Genomic DNA, 20,088 nt, shown 5'->3' with positions numbered 1-20,088 from the left:
GATTTTCGGAAGAATCCTCAACAGACCACTCAGGTGAAGATCCAGGGTACAGACATTGAAATCGTGGAGAATTTTAAGTACCTGGGTGTTCACCTCAACAACAAACTAGACTGGTCCACAAACATAGATGCCCTGTACAAAAGGGGCCAGAGCCGCCTCTACCTACTGAGGAGTCTACGGTCCTTTGGAGTGTGCAGGACACTGCTGAGGACTTTCTACGACACTGTGGTGGCATCTACAGTGTTTTATGCAGTGCTCTGTTGGGGATGCGGGAGCACGGAGAGGGACAGGAACAGGCTGAATAAGCTGGTCAGGAGGGCCAGCTCTGTTCTGGGCTGTCCTCTGGACTCTGTGGAGGAAGTGGGAGAGCGGAGAATGCTGACCAGGATGATGTCCATCATGGACAGCACCTCCCACCCCCTGCAGGAGTCTGTGGAGTCCCTCCGAAGCTCCTTTAGCAATAGACTGTGGCACCCTCATTGCAGGAAGGAGCGCTTCCGCAGATCCTTCCTCCCATCAGCTGTCAGGCTCTTTAACAAAAAAATGGCTGAGTGTTAAGACCTACCGTATGCATGCATGTATATTTATGTGTATGTATGTATATATGTGCTAAGCAACACGCTTATTTATATATTTATTCATGTATTTATTTATTAACTTACTTATTACCTATCTATTTATGTCTAAAATTCCTTTCCTATTACTGCATCTTCACCCTCTTGCTACTGTGACAACGAAATTTCCCGAATACGGGATTAATAAAGTTATCCAATAAAGTTATATTTCAAGATTCTCTTATGGTTTTTTCACTGCCGTTCGTTGTCTAAGTTTTTGTGGTCAGTAATGAGAACGTTGACGAGTTGGTCGATGGGCACCAAAACGACCTCTCAACAGAGCATGAGTAAATGGAACGGTCAGCAATACGAGAGGAATTCAACAAGAAGGCGACTGAGGAGGAAGCAGCCATCATTGCAACAGCACAAATCAGAAAAAAACAGGAGAAACGAACTTCCCAACTTTGTTGAAAAAACATCCTAAAAAGTAAAAAGTCGTGCAATCGCCCTCTTTGTCTTGTTTGTCTTGTGCATTTTAGAAAAATTATTAACAGTCATCAAAGGAAAACGTCTTTAGATCGATTTCTCAAATGTCTGTCAACAAGCACCGCTGAAGAGGAACTTAAATCCAACAGGCAAGAAGCAGTGGCGATAAATAAAATGGGTGAAAAATTAGATGCCAAGAAATCATAAAGCGCTAATGAAAAAGATAAAAAAATCAATGTAATGTTGTTTTGAAATCTTAATTTTATATTTATTAGATTGTGTTCGTGTGCTCTCTGCCTCTGTTCCCTAATGTTAGCTTCCTCTTGTTCCCCTGCGTTTCAACACAGATAGATTATTATGCTTGTTATTCATTCTAAGACATTAATAAATAATTTTCTTATCACGTACTCTCATTTTGTGTTTCTCACATCTTTCATACAAAATTGGGACACTTTGACCAATTTTAAAGGGTTTAGCTGGTAGTTGTGTGAGGACTGTCGAACAAATTAGATAATTTACATATAAGGAAAGTACTGCTCTACTTACAAAAAAAGTTCTGGAATCAATTAGATAATTTATTTTTTTAATACAATAAATGCAGAAATTGCAAATATATATAAATAAAATAAAGAACATTTTTTTAATATTCCCTGGTACACATTTTAATGTTATTTGATATGTGCACCTATACAAGAGTTTGTGAGGTGTGACCAAAAAAACAGTCTATTTTAGAGAAAATTTTAGACTTAAGTGCGCCCTATAGGAGGAGACTGTGAGTACAGTACTTAAAGTATTTACATTTTTTTATTAAATATTATATTGAGATATTATTATATTATAATCTTTTCATATGCCAATAACTGTAATATTTAATACATACAGTTCATGATAATTGTACTTGTGTACTTGTATTTTCGTATAGGCGCTAAAACATGTGTGGTATAATAATAATAGGGGTGATACTACCTCACGTTTTTTTGATGATTGCGGCCATGTCTGGTCTATATTATTCGCAATAAAAGAGGGATCAGAGTATAGTAATACCTTGAGATACGAGATTAATGCGTTCCAAGAGCGAGCTTGTATGTCAATTTACTCGTATCTCAAATCATTTTTTCTATAGAAATGAACTAAATACAAATTAATTTGTTCCTACCCTCTGAAAAAACAGCAAAAACAGGATATTACAGTGGAAAAACATATTTTTCTTGGTTCTAATTCACCACCTACTCACAAAGTAACAAATATTTATCTAGTGGTTATGATCATCAATACTAAAATATGACATGACTCAGTACAGACAGACAGAGAGAAAGGACGACAGATGCGCTCGTAACATAACATAAACTTTACATTTCACTTAAATTGACTTAGATTACTATACACATTTAAAATACGTTTTAATCTTACTTTACAATAAATTGAAACCTTCTTGTGCAATAACCGTAGTGGCAAGGATGTTAATGTATTCCACCGCGGCTTACGAGGCAGAATTTCCTGCTTCTCCATGCCTCAGAACCAAGTGTTACTTTCGTCCAGTTAGTTTTTTAAATTTATCGAACCAGCCACGACTCGCTTTGAAGGGTTTTGTTGGGTTCTTTTTCAGATACTTGCTTTGCTTTCAAGTTCATGTAGATTCCGCTGGCTTTTTTGCATATTATCGACTCGGTCACGCTATCTCCCGCTAACTGTTTATCTTTTATCCATATTAAAAGAAGGCCCTACATCTAATTATGATTGTCACTGTGCAGCTTGGAAATTATGGTTAGTGCTTTGGAAGGCTTGATATCCTTGATACAATCCTTCTGATTAAGGAAGGTACATATTGTCGAAGTACTCTTCTTCTATTGGCGAGCCAGCTCAGTCACGCGTACAACACATGTTTTCGATTATTTCGTGCTTAATGTTGATTCTCATCATAGGCTTTTTCTTCATTGCACCTGCTTGCTTTTGACCCATTGTTTTCCCCTTAATTCTGTACTGACTCAGGCAAAAACACGTAAAAAAATAGATATCATTACACGAGGGAGATGAGGCGAGAAAGATAGTGCGCTGTTATCATAAGCAGCCCTCACGTACTCGGCTACCTGTCTCGTATGCTCGTATCTCAAATTTTTCTCGTATCTCAAGTCAAATATTTACTCGATTCTCAAATTTCTCGTATGTTGGGGCACTCATATGTCAAGGTATTACTGTACTCTAGACCCTCCTAAAGATCAAATCCGATACGATCAGTGATTTTAGAGTTAGGGTTTAGAATTTTAAAAAGCATATTTTTAAACTGGAAGAATAAACAAAATACTAGCATGAGGGACTGTCAAATGGATATCAGCAAACCGTAATAAGGAAAATATAGGCAAAATAGAACAAACAATACAACTATTAAAAAAACAAAAGCAAAAGTTCACCATTCATTAAAATGGGTGAGCTAAGTCATATGACGGATGGACACAACATTGCCCTGGCAACAATGACGCAAAAACTCTTTACCCCAATCCAAGACTGATGCCAGACCACGCTCCACCAAACAATCAGATCTGACACAACGGCTCTCGGTTCCCCTAAAAAAAAAAATACTTATCTGTCAAATGTTGTCACTTCTCTGGATGTTTATCGGATGTGGCGATGAGGGATCTTGGAGGTTTTAACCTCTCGACTGTCATTTTATTGTTTCATACCTTATTTTATTTTACTTTTCTCTACCAAAGTTGTCCATATTTAGTTATGTCATGGTTAGAGCTTTCTTCAGATTAGCAAAGCTATTTATTAAATTTTTTAAGTGAGATGGTGGTTAGAATAAAATGAACAGGGCATTTTGTTAAGTCAATCGTCAATGGCGGGGGCAGAGTTTGTTTTAGCATAATTTGTTCTGAGATTAATACTACCTCCTAAACCCTTTAAATAAAGCAAAAGTATACCAATTTTGCAGGAATTTTATTGTATGAAAATCTGTATATTTAGGCAAAGAAAGAGAAAAAAACAAGACATTTACCATATTTACTCGCATATAAGCCACCCCGCGTATAAGCTGCACCCTTAAAATAATTGAATTTTACAATTTCTCGCGTATAAACTGCCACTGATTCACAATTTTCACCTCCATATTCATGGTGTTAATAGGAAATACAAATGTGTTACTTTGAAGTCATCGCACGGGGTATTTCTGACATACTGTATGAATCAAAAGCACATTATTAGGGTCAATATCATAAGGGAGTTCATATTTCATCCAGTAACGGTTGTTTTCTTACTGCAAAACAGAAAATAACCAACAAATAGTACATCTTAATTTACCGACATCTACTGGTGAAAAAGAGCATAGCAAGAGTGTAAGTCTGTACCCTTGATTCAGTCATCATTTTTTGAGTAATAAATACAATTTATATGCAAGAAAATGGTACTCGGATGATTTGCCGAAAGACGTTTCGCCGACAGACGTTTCGCCGACGGACAGGTCGCCGAATGGACGTTTCACCGAACGGACGTTTCGCCGAAATGGGATTCGCGCGCTCGCCCCGCCCCCGGATCCTGTGTGTACATGTTTTTCAACCTCGGCCCGCAGGCCATATACGGCCCGTTACAGATAACATTCATTTAGGAATAACAAGGGCATGTACTGCCCCCCGCTGGACATATTTCTAAATACAAGTACGTACTAAACTACAATGTGCTGCCAATTTTTTATATATTTTTAATTTATCCTTGCGATTAAAGTAGTAGCCATTTGGAGATCACGCAGAACAGTACGTGACAGAAGAAGTAGAGAAAATAAAGTGGTAGTAACAGTAAGTACTACTGTAATGAAATTGTAAATCCAGAAATCCTACTCTAGAAAATTTACACCAGCATAGAAAATGCTGAGATTAATCTTTGAATTAAGGTTCCCAGCAAATCATTTTGAATATACATTTCCTAAAATATGGCAAATGGCTACTACTTTAAACGCAAGGATAAAATAAAAAATATAAAACATTGGCAGCACGTACGTACTTGTATTTAGAAATATGTTCAGCGGGGGGCAGTACATTTTGAGATGAAGATTTAAAGTTGAAGTAGAAAGCGATCTTGTTGTTCTTGTTGTCTTTTTTTCTCTAACATATAAGTTTTATCCAAGGTATATTAATTGTAATTTCTTGTAACTGTGTGTATGTGAGTGAAAAAAAAGTGTTTAATTTATTATTTTGTTAAACAAATAAAAGTGGGGATGTTTCGATTGAATGTTTACACCGGACATCCGGGTTGGCTAGGTGAGCCAAGGGGAAGGCGACGGGGACGCGGTCCACGTTTGGCTATCCCCTTATGGAATGTTAGAGAAAAGACCTTGCTGGGAATACCACACACAAATAATTCTGTTGAAGGTTGGCACCGCGCATTTCAATGTAGAGTGTCAGTTGTCCATCCAAATTTATCTCGTCTGATAAGCAAACTCAAATTAGAGCAAAGTGATTGGGAAATACGAATACAACAGGCTTATGGCGGTATTATGCCCAGACAGACCAAAAAGTCCTACGCAGCTGTTAATGAACGGTTAAAAAAGCTCACGGATGACTATGAAAACCCGGATCGATTTGCTAACAACTACAGTACCCAGAAGCCAATGCGCTTAATTTGTAAGTTTTACTGTTTTAATAAAAACTGCCACTGCCATCTGTGAATTCCCTTGGTACATAATTTGTAAGTTTGTATTGTATTTGTAATTTTTGTACATAGTTTGTATTGTATTTGTATTTTTTGTACAAAATGTGTACGTTTTTTACTGCTTTAATAAAAACACCATCTGTGAATTTGCTTTGTTTTCTTTTTAATAAATTTTTTTTGAATGGCAGCTTATTGATAATGTGTTTAATATTGAAAAGCAAGTAAAATTATTATTTTTGTACTGGCTCTTGACTAATTCATTTGAACCATGTCTATTTACTCCCAAATGACCCATTATTAAACTTGCATCCAGAGGATGGTACTCTTTGCCTGACGGATTTGACGGTGAGCAGTGTTCAGTGAATTTGTTTTGTCAGCACATTGTAGAGTAGTACGTACTTGAATTTAGAAATATGTCCAGCGGGGGGCAGTACATGTCCTTGTTATTCCTAAATGAATGTTATCTGTAACGGGCCGTATATGGCCCGCGGGCCGAGGTTGAAAAACATGTACACACACGATCCGGGGGCGGGGCGAGCGCGCGGATCCCGTTTCGGCGAAACGTCCGTTTGTCCAAATGTTCATTCGGCGAAACGTCCATTCGGCAACCTGTCCGTCGGCCAAACGTCCGTCGGCGAAACGTCTTTAATACAGTTTTTATGCATTTATGCAATGTATTAAGAAATGCAGACATTTTCTAATGGGGTGGAATTGCAAGTGGCCGCTGAGTAAACATACATGCATGTTAACAACACACAAATGAAAAACCTAAAATCATCCGTCTACAATGAGCTTCCGGCTTCATGGAGACACTTCTTCTCATTCTAGCAAACGGGAGTGTGTTGGGAGATTTGAATTGAAATGAGAATGGAAAAGCAGCTCTACCACAACAATTTCAAAATAAAATACCAGATACGTAATGTGTATTTACGTATGTTAGATTTAGTTGGGCGTTTTCTACTTCGATTGATTGTGTATCATGAAATAAAGGGTTTTTAATCAAGGCTTTTCGTAACCGGAATATTTAATTTGTAGAAGCAATCCGAAGTAGGTACTCATATATCTAATTTTTTGACAGGCAAAAATGGGCGTTATTTTGACGAATGATGACCAGACCATGTTTACATTTCAGAAGGAACATCAAAACAAGTAATTGTTTTTCAATTGTAGCAGGTCTGACAATTAAAATTTCTTATCACTCAAATGTGTGAGGACAAATGTTTCTTTTTTTCTCCCTGCAGTTACAGGTGTCCAGAACCAAAGCCAGAAGATCACATCTCAAGGCCTTAGACAACCAGGGGTCACAAGGTGAAATATGAGGCCTATGATACAAGGCTAGTTTTGCAAAACAATGAAGCATTGTTGACCAGTAACTAAATAGGTTAGGCCAGGGTTGGGCAAACTTTTCGGCCCGGGGGCCACATTGACTTTAAAAATTTGACAGGCGGGCCGGGTCAGCACAAGATACGATACATATAAAAACTGCATTCGTTAACAATACATATGAAACATAAACAGAAAAAAGGACTAAAGTATGAACATACTCATCACTCATCTGAGATTTATGGGTTGCTTTCTTGGTTTTCATCAGACTAAAGGTCTGTTCACACATATGTAGAGCCAAATAACACCAGAATCATCTGTCCCATCTTCTGGATGTTTGGAAATTTGGCTGCACTTAATGAAGCCTACAACTCAGAGACTTTCAGGGAGTTTAACTTGTCACAATGGAGATCAATCAGTTCCAACTGCAACTCCTGTGGAACCATTTCCGGGTCTTGTGAGAAAGGACATGACACTAATAATAATAATAATAATAATCGGACATAGGCCCTGTCGTCATTATCACGACACAAAAAGCCTACTTGTCATCACACGCAGAAACTGCGTGTGACGAAATTGATGGTGCTTCTCCATAAGCTACGCTTAATCGGCAAAAGACCTAATAAGTGGATGTTACGGACTTGTAATTTGTCATTCCGCTGTTGAGGATACAGGTCGCTTACCTCGCGCTTACCTTTCACTGTCTTCCACTTACCTTTCCTCAGTCAGCTAGTGGAGGCAGATCACCAACCAAACATCTGTTCATATACCGCAGAGGGGAATGTGTGTTATGTTAGCGCGAGTTTAGATTCCTGATGGATGTGGGGAAAAAACTGTCCTTAAGCCTAACACTAGCTAGGACACTAGCTGTCAATTTTTCAAAAATCACAAAACCGACGGCCGAATTGCTCATGCAGGTCATCCAATAATTTCCTGTATTTTGACCTCATAAAAAAAAAAAATATAAAAATTTAAACATTTAAAAAAAAAAAAAAAAGTTTTTTTTTTTTTTTAAATTATAATAATTTGGACAGCGTCGGCGGGCCGGATTAAAAGGCCTAACGGGCCAATATGGCCCGCGGGCCGTAGTTTGCCCATGTTTGGGTTAGGCCTTAATAATATTAAAGTAAAAATATAGGTGTTATTGCCTATGTGATTTGAGTAATAATAGAAACCTAAATGACCATTGTGAGTGCAGGTATACATGTGGCTACTGTTTTATAGTGTATAAACTTACAAGTCTTTGGCCCATTTGGCTTTGCGCACGCTGAGTGAGAAGTGTTTTGCTTGTATTGTTACTTGGGTTGCATAGCTTGTCACATGTGTGTGTGTGTGTGACTTCTGGATGTGGCCCGGGTTTTTTTGCTTTCTAAACAGTTGTTCCTGTGTTCTACAGTTGTTGTAGACATTTCAAAGCTTAGCAGGGGACCAGTATCATAAAACTTGACCCCCAATTAAGGGGGACGGTCCAATTGCCCGGACCAGCTGAGCATAGAAGGAAAAATCCCAAACAGTATTTGGAAAGTTTCTTCTAAACACACCCACTGATATTTAAATTAACGCAGACTTTTGCCTGCTGGGAAAAGATTTAAAAACGTGAGTCAGTGATCAGAAGTTGTCGCCCTTGCAACAAAGCCACGTCTTGTATGTCTCTGTCTGTACTGTAATCCTTCGCCACCTCACTGCTTCAACTTCGCGGCTTGTTGGATCCGTTTCCAGTGGAGGTTGGACTCCGCCAGGGCTTTCTGGACTCTCCCTTAGAGATAAGGAGAGAAATTCGATCATCCAGGAAGGGCTCGGAGAAGGAGCCAGATGAGTCGGCCCGGGCATCTGATCAGGATGCCCCCTGGATGCCTCCCTCGGGAGGTTTTCCGGGCATGTCCCAACGGGAGGAGGCTACGGGGCCGACCTCGGGCATGTTGGGGAGACTATGTCTCATGGCTAGCCCGGGAACGCATTGGGGTCCTCCCAGAAGAGCTGGATGAAGTGGCTGGGGAGAGGGAAGTCTGGGCTTCCCTGCTGAAACTGCTGCCCCCGTGACCCGACTTTGGAAAAAGCGGAAGAAGATGAGATGAGGTCTCGGTTAAGCAGATAAAATCAAGGTTTGAGTTATGTAGTTTTACATTATTATATATTTGCTTGCAATGAAGAATGCTTTGCTTTACTATTAAACTTAGTTTCATATCATTATTATTTGGTTGCTTGCAACGAAGTAAAGGCTTTGCTCCTGAGAACTTTAGGTACACGAAACACCTTGGACCTAGGACTGCTTGGACTGAACTAAACAAAGAAGATTCAAAACACCTTGAGTTGCACATGGCTTTCATACCTTCATTTTTATTGACTATATTTACGTCTCACTTCTGATGAGATTGAGGTTATATTGGGTGTAAAATAACTCATTTTCTTGTTTTTGCTTTACATGAAACGGAAGTTGTTTGGTTTCAAGGGCATCCAGTTTTGGATGTATGTGTGAGCACAATATTGATTTTTGTGTGATATTAGAAGATTTAAGTAATGTTGGGAGAAAAAGTCTATATTATAAGATTAAAAATGGTACATTACTTATTTTTACATTAATGGAACTGGTTGTTTGGGGTCTGCAGACATCAACTTTTCTACAGCCTTAATTCAGACCTTGAAATTGTCATTGCACTATAAAAAAGTGCTAATATTTAATCCCTATGGCAGAAAAATATAGAAAATAAAAATAAAATCTGGCAAATACAGTGCCTTGCGAAGGTATTCAGCCCTGTTGAACTTTTCAAACTTTCGACACATTTTAGGCTTCAAATTGAAAAATTGAATTGTAAAAAATCAACAACTAGTGGCACACAATCGTGAAGTGCCATTTCGCAAAGATATCAATAAAAAGTTTTATTTAAAGTTTGGCACCAGCCACCTGGGAGACACACCAAATGTCGGAAGAAGGGGCTCTGGTCAGATGAAACCAAAATCAACCTTTTGGCCACAATGCAAAATGATGTTTGGCGTTTTTATTTATTTAAAAAAAAGTTTAAATTATGTTCCTTTCTTCTTGCTCTTCCATAAAGGCCATATTTGTCCAGTGTACGACTTTATGTGGTCCTATGGACAGACTCTCCTGATAGATCTGAAAATACAACTTCAGGAGCAGGTCAAGAAAGAGTGAGATCAATGTAATAGGAAGTAGGTTTATTACCGGACTGCAGGATGGGGAGAGAGCTCGAACAGCTGTGAACCGCTCACAGTCTGTTGTCCTTGCAACTCTCTCCGAATGAACAGTGGGTCAGTCTTTATATAGGAAAACAGGGTATAGTATAGTTTCTGTGACAACGACCAAACTTTGGGCAAAGTCTGATTAATCAGTGTCAAGTCTCCATGACAACGACCAAACTTTGGGCAAAGTCTGATTAATCAGTGGCAAGTCTCCATGACAACAACCAAACTTTGGGCACGTTTCTTATGACAATGATGTTTTCTATACTTACAAAAACTGATACAATATGGACAAGCAATTGCCAAGCGACTTTGTCATTTTATCTTACACTCCCACCTCAGCTGTGGATCTCTGCAGTTCATGGGCCGCTTGGCTGCATCGCTGATGAGTCTTATCCTTGTTCGAGGTGAAAGTTTAGAGCAGGGGTCACCAAACTACGGCCCGCAGGCCGGATACGGCCCGCCGGCACATTTGGACCGGCCCTCTGAACAATGCCAGAGACGCTATCGGATTTTTGGGGGGGGGATGCGGCCCGCCGGCACATTTGGACCAGCCCTCTGAACAATACCAGAGACGCTATCGGATTTTTTTTCCTATTTGGCTTTGAAGACTGGGACGTTTTAATCTTGTGTTTGGTTCATTGCACCCCTGCTGAGCCCACAAATCATCCCAGTGAAGCGGGGCTTCGCATTGCTTCTTTGGTGACACGCGCGGGGAGAGTGTTTCCCTTTGATGCATGCGGGCACGTCCACCGTTGCATGCACGAGCAGTGTTACCGAGACATCTGGACGATCGCAGGTGAGGGCGGAGCCCTGGGACCATTGCGGACTATTCAAGCATATTAAAACTGCAACCTGTTTGAGAACGGAATAATGGCGAAAAAGTTAGGTGAGAGAAAAATTGATTCAGAATGCAGGGTATTTAACCTGGAGTGGACAAACGATTATTTTTTTGTTCAATGCAAAGAAAAGGCTGTTTGTCTCATTTGTCAAGAGACGGTGGCGGTCTTCAAAGAATACAATCTTTGCCGACACTATGAATCCCGTCACAAAGACATGTACGATAGATTGCAAGGCCAAATACGAGCAGACAAACTCTCAAAGCGAAAAAGTGGACTACTATCTCAGCAGAATACATTTGTACGCCAAGCTCAGCTGAACCAGGCATCCGTTCGGGAGTTTGTTAAGAAATGTATGGATACTGTCGCGGAAGAGGTGTGTCCCGAGAAGAAAGATGCATTTAATGCCGTAAGTCTGTCGGTGAGTACAATGACCAGACGCGTTGAAGAAATCCGGAGTAATGCCCAGCTGCAGCAGAAGACGAAATAATTTGACTTTTTTTCATTAGCACTGGATGAAAGCACGGACGTGCAAGACACAGCGCAACTGCTCATTTTTATTCGTGGAGTTAGCGCAAACTTTGAGATTTGCGAGGATGTGGCAGCCCTCCAAAGTCTCAAAGGGACTACAACGGGAGAGGATATTTTTGACAAAGTGTGCCAAACCATGGAGAAGTTGGACCTGGACTGGTCAAAGCTAGCTAGCATCACGACTGACGGGGCTCCTAGCATGGTGGCCGAAACTCGCGGTCTAATAATGGGACGCATGAACCGGGAGTTGGAAAAAAGGGGTCTCACCGCCCCGCTACGAGTCCACTGCCAAATTCACCACCAAGCACTGTGCTGCAAAATGTTGACGTGGGATTCTGTAATGACGGTTGTGGTGTCGTGCATAAACTTCAGAGCAAAGGGAGAAGATTGTGCATGGCACAACAGAAAGTTAATGTTCCATGGCTTTTTTTTCTATGAAGAACCCAGAGAGAGTTATTTAGTTATTATTTATTTCATAAATAGTGTTATTTATTTCCTGTTTTTTCTGTGAAGAACTCAGAGAGGGTTATTTAGTTATTATTTATTTCATTAATAGTGTTATTATATGTTTCCTGACTTTTTTCTGTAAAGAACCTGGAAAGGGTTATTTGGTTATGTGTGGCTTTCTGGAAAACAATAAAAAAAAATTAAGCTCCCCTACGATCGTCACACTTTTTCTGTTACAAACTGACACCGGCCCCCCATCAGAGAAGGGAAAAGTTATGTGGCCCTCACAAGAAAAAGTTTGGGGACCCCTGGTTTAGAGTCTTGATAGATTTGCAGTGGTCGGATACTCGTTCCATTTAAATACCATTGCTTGCACAATTCTCCCTGGGATATTTAAAGCTTGGGAAATATTTTTGTATCCAAATCCAGCTTTAAACTTCTCCACAACAGTATCTCGGACCCGCATGAAGTGTTCCTTGGTTTTCATGTTGCACTTTAAACAGAATACTGAGACTATCACAGAGCAGAATGGAGACATGATTACACACAGGTCAATCCTATTTATCATCATCAGTCAACATTGGATCATTCAGAGATCCTCACTGAACTTCTTGGCTGAGTTTGTTGCAATCAAAATAATGGTGCCGAATAATATTGCACGTCCCACTTTTCAGTGTTTTATTTGTTAAAAAAGTAGAAAATATCCAATAGATTTCATTCCACTTCAAGATTTAGTCCAAATAGTTTTTGATTCTCGACAAAAAAAATAATAATTATGTTTGAGGCCTGAAATCTGGCGAAAGGTTCATGGGGGCTGAAAAAGTAAAGTGTGTACATTAATCCCCCGATTACCACGGTTAATGTAGACCAGACATGGTCGCGACAAACAAAAAAATGCAAAGTAGGGTCACCCCTATTAATTTTTTTATTATTATTTTTACTTCAGGGCTGAGGACCGGGAGTGGCTTCCGCTTGCGAATTTCTGCGTGGATTTTCACATTTTTAGCGGAGGACAAGGGGATGGCTTCTGCTTGCGAGTTTCAGCGTGGATTTTCACATTTTTATGAACTTACAAAAAAAATTTCATTAACAAAAAAAAATTTCACCACTTTTGCAGATCCATGCTGAGCTCCTTTAACTTTTCCATTGTAGCGTTTGTGGGCGTTTGCATCCAATGAGCCCTATTTAAATGGCCTCAGAGAAGTCACCAGCTGTAGTCACTCATAATCACTCACAAGAAGCTCATTTCACTGACACAACTTTCTAAGTCACCAAAATTGCTAATTCGTGTTGCTGTATGTATATTTTTGACCAAGCAGATTTGATCACTTTTTCTGTTAACCCATAATAAAGTCATAAAAGAACCAAACTTCATGAATGTTTTTGTGACAAAGAAGTATCTGTTCCAATCACTCTATCAGAGAAAAATCAGAGTTGTAGAAATAACTGGAAACTCAAGAGAGCCATGACATTATGTTCTTCACAAGTGTATGTAAACTTTTGACCACAACTGTACATGTCTGACAATGCAGGAAGTAGAACTTCATAAAGGTAAATAAAAGGGAAGAGATCAGGTCAAGCAAATTGAAGCAGATGAATGATAGAAAAGCAACTAGACCGAGCTGGTATGTCAATTTACTAGTACTGTGATGCCCATACATATGAGGAATTTGAGATACGAGTAAAATTCCGAACAAATATTTGCCTTGAGATACGAGTAAAATTCTGAACAAATATTTGCCTTGAGATACGAGGGATTTTTTTCCCCGTTAGTCAGTGCAGAATAAAGGGTACAACAACGCAAAGCAAGCAGGTGGAATGAAGAGTTGTGCAAAGAAAAGGCATATGATGACAATCAATATCTCATCTCATCTAATCTCATTTCTGAACCGCTTCATCCTCATTAGGGTCGCGGGGGTGATGGAGCCAATCCCAGCTGTCTCTTGGCCAGAGGTGGGGGACACCCTGAATCGGTTGCCAGCCGATCGCAGGGCACGAGGAGATGGATAACCATTCACGCTTAAACTCATACCTAGGGGCAATTTAGAGTGTCTAATCAGACTACCATGCATGTTTTTGGAATGTGGGAGGAAACCGGAGTACCCAGAGGAAAACCACGGCCCGTGGAGGACATGCAAACTCCACACAGGTGGACGTGACCTGGATGTGAACCCAGGACCACAGAGCTGTGAGGCCGACGCGCTAACCATTTATTCCACCGGGCCACTGTAAGCACGAAATAATTGAAAAATATGAGAGTGGTGTACGCGTGGCGGAGCTTGCTCACCAATACGAGAGGAGCACCCAGTCAAGTTGGCAAGTGGCTGTCCGTTATTTTATTGTGAGGACATTTGTATGCGTCATTTTGGAATATTTTGAAGGGAAGACAAAAGCAAAAAAACGCCCCTCTCTCCCTTCCCGCCCCTCTCTCCCTCCCCGCCCTCTCCCTACCCCCACTCTCCCTCGCCCCTCTCTCCCTCCCCGCGCCACTCTCCCTCCCCCCATTCTCCCTTTTTCAGCAATGGTCAAATACCCTGATCTGAGGGTGATTGACCATGCTTGTTGGAAAAAACCCAACGTCTGGTGATAAACAAGGATCAAAAGTGACAATTTGATTCAAGATTTTGTTAATAGTAGTTTTTTTTATTTAAATATCAATGAAAAAAATCTGCAAAAGAACATCTAATTGTAAAATTTCAAAACCATTGCAGTGTGATACAACAGTTGCTGACAATTGTTTCAATGTCTCACTTTTTTATACATCTGATTATAACTACAAAGAACAATTAAGGGCATTGTGCATAAAATTGTGTACTACAAACAAACTTTCCTTGACCTACTTAGTGTGCTGCCAGACACACTCATTGTAAACACTGAATAATCCAACTCGTACCTACCTTAATATCTGGAATGATGCGCAGGAAGCGGAAGACAATCAGCATGTTAATAAAACGAACCATTTCCCACAGAGAGAATGATTCCTGAGTGGACCGGTTCCTGTAGTGGCACAACAGACAGAGAGCTTTACAGTCTTAATTGCCACCTTTTATGTCTGCAAGTGTCATGCGTAATGTGTGTGGTGTGCAACACAACCTTCCTGTAGGGAAGAGGATTAGGGCATCTGAAGAAAAAGCAGGTGGTCAAGACACTGACTTTATTCTCAGAATTCTAACAATTCTGACTTCGAAGTCACAAGTCTGACTTTTTTTCATTCCAATTGAATTTACAGAATTCTAGTAAGTAAATAAGTGATTAGAGTCGCAACCTTGGCCATATTTTTTATTCTTCAGCAGCCTCAATCTTCTTCCTAATTCGCGTAATGGGATTACATATAACCAATTTAATGAATTAAAAATGACAAGAAACTTACATATTTGCATAAGAGAGCCGGTAGGAAACATAAATAGTTAGCTGCAGGATCTATTAGGGAAATAAACAAATGTTTAGTGATAAACATGAAAAAACAAGCAGTCCTGTTAAAACTGGGTGAGCATCATTCACTAAAATCTCAAAATGTGGTCACTCAATTGTGTGTTAACACAGTACATGCACGCACGAGGAACGGGTATGTTCCAAGAAGGTGAAATTTGAAAAGGTTAAAAGCAGCTGAGACAATGGTAAAAAAAGAGTTTAGATAGCTCTGACAGTTTACACCATTAAAATATGGGAGAGCACTGTAGACACAAAATAAATGTTGAAATGATTAAATCAGTATTTCTCAAACCTTGCATATGAAGTTTCACCTCAGAAAAGTACTGGGCCCTCCAAGTGCCACCAAAACTACTGGGCCCTCCAAGTGCCACCAAAACACTTGCATAATGGTGCTATATCATGGGTGTCGAAATTATTAGAGGGGCGCAGTTGGTGCTTTTTTTTGTCCCAACTATAATCCAGGGCGAATGAGAACACAGGAATTGAATGAAATCAACAGATTACACTTTCAAAATACCAGATTGCTGAAAATGTATCCTCTTTCGTTGGTTGAAATGAAAACCTGCACCCACTGCAGTCCTTGAGCAGTGGTTTTGAGACAAACATTTAAAGATAAGTATTGAAAGCATGTGCAAAGACTCAAACCCAAAAACTCATACATTCATACACTGATGGGCAGGCCTAAAGGAGGGATTGACTGACAGCAGTAAAAGTCTGGTTAGCTAGATTTCCAAAAAGGGACTAAGCAGCGTCAGTAGTTAGCTATTCAGCACAATTGTAATGTGTGTTTTTTGTTTGTTTGTTTGTTTTTGTTTGTTTTTCCATGAAGTACAGACGCTCCCCTACTTACGAACATTCAACTTACGAACAACGGTATATACGAACATGCCTGCAAATTGCGTTTAAGTCGAAAAATGTTCGTAAGTCCAATTTTGTATTTTTTTCCGAGTAGTGCTTCTTTCCGCCGCTAATACGCCTGGCGCTGTGAGGGCTCAGCTCACCCAGCATCTACCTTCTTCGTTGCAATGCGGAAGTGCGTGAACGTATCTCCAGTGGGCAAAGAACCTTTTTCATTTGTATCATTAAATATCTCGTGCATCCATTATTGAATATGGTTGGTAAAAAGCGAAAGGCTTCTATTGAGGGAGTTGCAAGGAAGAGGCAAGCCATTTCATTTGAAACGAGTGGCAATAATAACGAAGCTTGATGCGCGTGAGAGTGGTGAGCGTTTCACGGGCATACAACTTGAATCGTTCGACCGTCAGTACCATTTATAAACATAAAGATCGAGCAGCAGGACCCAAATATTGAACGTTGCACAAAGTTTGCAAATCAATTGAATGATGCCATACAGTGCTACCGCATCATGTATGATGAAAAAAAGAAGAAAACTGCAATCGTCGTTAGATCGCCTCTTTCGGCCAGTTTCTAATACATAAATCTCTCTCTCTCTCTACTGTACATATTCTCTCCATTTAATTAAATGTTTTTTTCAGTACAAACCAATGCGTGTTACTGATACAAGCCTTAAACATACAAATGCACTTATATAAACCTTCAATATACTTGTATAGGCCTTAAACATAAATTATAATACAAAATATAGCACTGAATCAACTTAAAAACAAATTCAACTTATGAACAATCGCTCGGAACCTAACTTGTTCGTAAGTAGGGGAGCGTCTGTATATTCAACAAGCACTATGTCATGCAATTAACAAATACAGTATGGCTATAGGTGGAGCGAGTGGTTAGTGCGTCGGCCTCATGGCTCTGCGGTCCTGGCCTCAAATCCAGGTCATGTCCATGTGTGTGGAGCAATGTTTCCTCTAAGCTGCGCGTGTGCGCAATTGCGCACTTCTCTCGTCTTCTCTGCGCACAGCAAATCATATGGAGCGCACAAAATAAAATCCCAAATGTTTTTATTTTATTTTTTTAGCTGTGAGGCCGACGCGCGAACCACTCATCCGCTGGGCCGCCCATTCATAGATATTAATCATTACATTTTATTATTACTAAATCATTTATGTGCAGTAGACATGCACCTGCTTATGGCAGGTGTGATACTGGTGTGGCCATAGCGAGCAATGATGATGTTGCTCACACCAGTACTCGGTGTGCTCAGGGAGGTTGTCTTTCTGCCCAGACAAACAAAAAATTAGAGGGAACATTGGTGTGGAGTTTGCATGTTCTCACCGGGCCTGCGTGGGTTTCCTCCGGGTACTCCGGTTTCCTCCCACATTCCATGAACATGCATGGTAGGCTGATTGGACACTCTAAATTGCCCCTAGGTATGGGTGTGAGACTCCTTGTGCCCTGCAATTGGCTGGCTACTGATTCAGGGCTGGAGTCAGGTGGGATAGGCTCCACCACACCCCGCGCGACCCTAATGAGGATAAAGCGGTTCAGAAAATGAGATGAGATGAGTATGGCTCTAATCCTAGAGTGGCAATCAGAAATAGTAGCTAGGTGTCTGTAAAATGTGGCTTAGGTGGTTTCCATGAGCTCACGATTGTGAAGGGCCTTTGCTTGTAAAGTCCCATTCCTGTGGAGGTGTGAGTGAAGCATGTCAAAAATCTACCCATGAGAGATGCTTCTCTCCAAAGATGCGCCCGTTATAACTTGCTGGAAAGGAAGTAGGAGCAAGGCATGTAGAAAATGTGGCTGAAACAGGTAGTTCTTTACTGAAAGTTGGTTGCGACTGGCTGGCTGCTGTGACAGAGTTAGCCACCTGGTTCACTAGGCTGAACCAGCTTCTGATATATGTGGCAGAGACAGGGATGAGGAAGTTGTGGATGGCGCTCAAAGATTTTGGGAGAGGCTCAAAGGTATGGTCCGACACCCTAAAAATAGCAGTGTTCTCCATCAATTGGAACGGGTCAGCATTCAGAACTATGCCAGAATGCCCAACATGTGTAAGGAAGTTGTTATGGACTGTGATTGTGTCACATTAAGAATGTACCCCGGATCCTTAAGTGTTTGCTACATGTTCTCCACGTGACTCTTATGATGAAACGCATTGGTAGATTCCCACCACTCATTTAAATATGTTTTATTTACTAAAATGTTCTGAAACTGTTACCGGGTAAGTGTGCATTATTTATTTAGGTTATTACACATTTTTGGCGACAAGGATAAACCTACAGTTTTTCTTCACTGTGGAGTTAGGGTCGAAGAAGAAGATTCCGTGTAGTTAGTTAGACATGGCGACAGTTGGCTTACGCACTGAATTTGACGATAGACTGGATCGAATATGTCGAAAGGCTGGAGCACTTTTTCCTGGCAAATGACATAGAAGCCGAGCTAAAGAAGAGATCGATTCTTCTCAGTGTGTGTGAAGCAAAGACGTACAAGCAGATACGTAATTAGGAAGCCCTCGCAAGCCCGGAGATCTCAGTTTCAAAGAACTGGTAACGTTGGTGAAAAATCATTACTGCCCGAAACCATCCGAGATTGTTCAGCGCTTCAAATTCCACACTCATTCACGGAAGCTGGGCATTTCTGTGGCTGCGTTTGTGGCTGAGCTAAGACAATTGTCTGAACGTTGTGAGTTTGGGAGTGTGCTTCATGACATGCTGCGTAACAGGTTGGTCTGTGGCATAAATGGCTAATAAACCACAGCTTACTTTCAGGAAGGCGCTGGATATCGCTCAGGCTATGGAAATTTTGCAGCTAGATTTGATTCGATTTGATTAGATTAGAACTTTATTTCATCCCATATTCGGGAAATGTCCTTGGTTGCAGTAGAAGACAGACACAGAAGACATTGTAGACCTAGGTAAAAAAAAAACTGGAGCCACACAGGAAGTCCACAAGGTGCAGACTGAGACTAATGTTACCGTACACTCCCTCAGTAGTCTGGAGGTTTTAAAGATCATCTTCTTTGCCTAGATCCTCCAAAGCTGTCCTATCACCTGATCAGCAGCAGCAGAGAGGGCGATGGGGGGCTGCATGACAGCGGAGGCACGGCTGAACGGCTCCAAAGACGGACTAGCACAAAGAAAGCAAGCCACGCAACGGGTGGGATCAAGTCGCAAAGGTCGCAAAACAAAGCAAAAAGCACAAGTACAAGGCAAAGTATATGGGAAACCATTAAGAAATATTAAAATGCAATTAAAAAAGATAGAAAAGCAGCAAAAACACAAAACGAGCAAGAACGGACGGAGCTACCGCTACTGGCTGCGACTAGAGTGGCGCCATCTTTGTTGCAGTAGAAAGAACAGATACAGACACAAGAAAAATACATTGTAGAGTTAGATAAAACTGGAACCACACACAGGATTGGGGAACTTCTGCAGACCAAGACCGAAGTTGAAAATATGTAGAGTCACTCTTCCAAGCTTAACTGCACAGTCCCTCAGTAGTCTGAAGCTGAAGAATCAACAGTAACAGAGTACAACACCCCTCAACTCCGTTTCCAGGCCTGGTAAGTGCCGGCAGCGCTTCCATCTTTCGGGGAGGGATCTCACTTTCACCAGAGTAACAGATGGAATGATTGGTCTAAAGCGTCGCTTCTTCTCCCGGCACTTTTGTCCAGCTACAGATTTCCAGCGGCATCGTGGTGTTGCTCTTTCTGCTGCGTATTGTTTACAGCTAGTCCCATGTGTATGAAAGCAGAGGCATAGCTGAATGGTTCCAAA

General features: G+C 40.7%; 1 protein-coding gene across 7 annotated transcripts in view; it reads right to left on the bottom strand.

The window, feature by feature from the left end:
- Positions 1 to 20,088, bottom strand: part of tpcn2 (two pore segment channel 2) — a 150,145-nt gene that overhangs the window by 21,494 nt on the left and 108,563 nt on the right. For all 7 annotated transcript variants that reach the window (XM_077619424.1, XM_077619462.1, XM_077619415.1 and 4 more), the window contains 2 exons: positions 15,387 to 15,436; positions 14,914 to 15,013 (listed from right to left, as the gene is read on the bottom strand). In XM_077619424.1, coding sequence (XP_077475550.1) covers positions 14,914 to 15,013; positions 15,387 to 15,436 — 150 coding nt within the window. The remainder of the gene's footprint in view (positions 1 to 14,913; positions 15,014 to 15,386; positions 15,437 to 20,088) is intronic.

The sequence above is a fragment of the Stigmatopora argus genome, chromosome 2 (assembly GCF_051989625.1).
Source record: "Stigmatopora argus isolate UIUO_Sarg chromosome 2, RoL_Sarg_1.0, whole genome shotgun sequence".
NCBI classification, from domain to species: Eukaryota; Metazoa; Chordata; class Actinopteri; order Syngnathiformes; family Syngnathidae; genus Stigmatopora; species Stigmatopora argus.
This window is presented reverse-complemented; position numbering and strand designations above follow the sequence as displayed.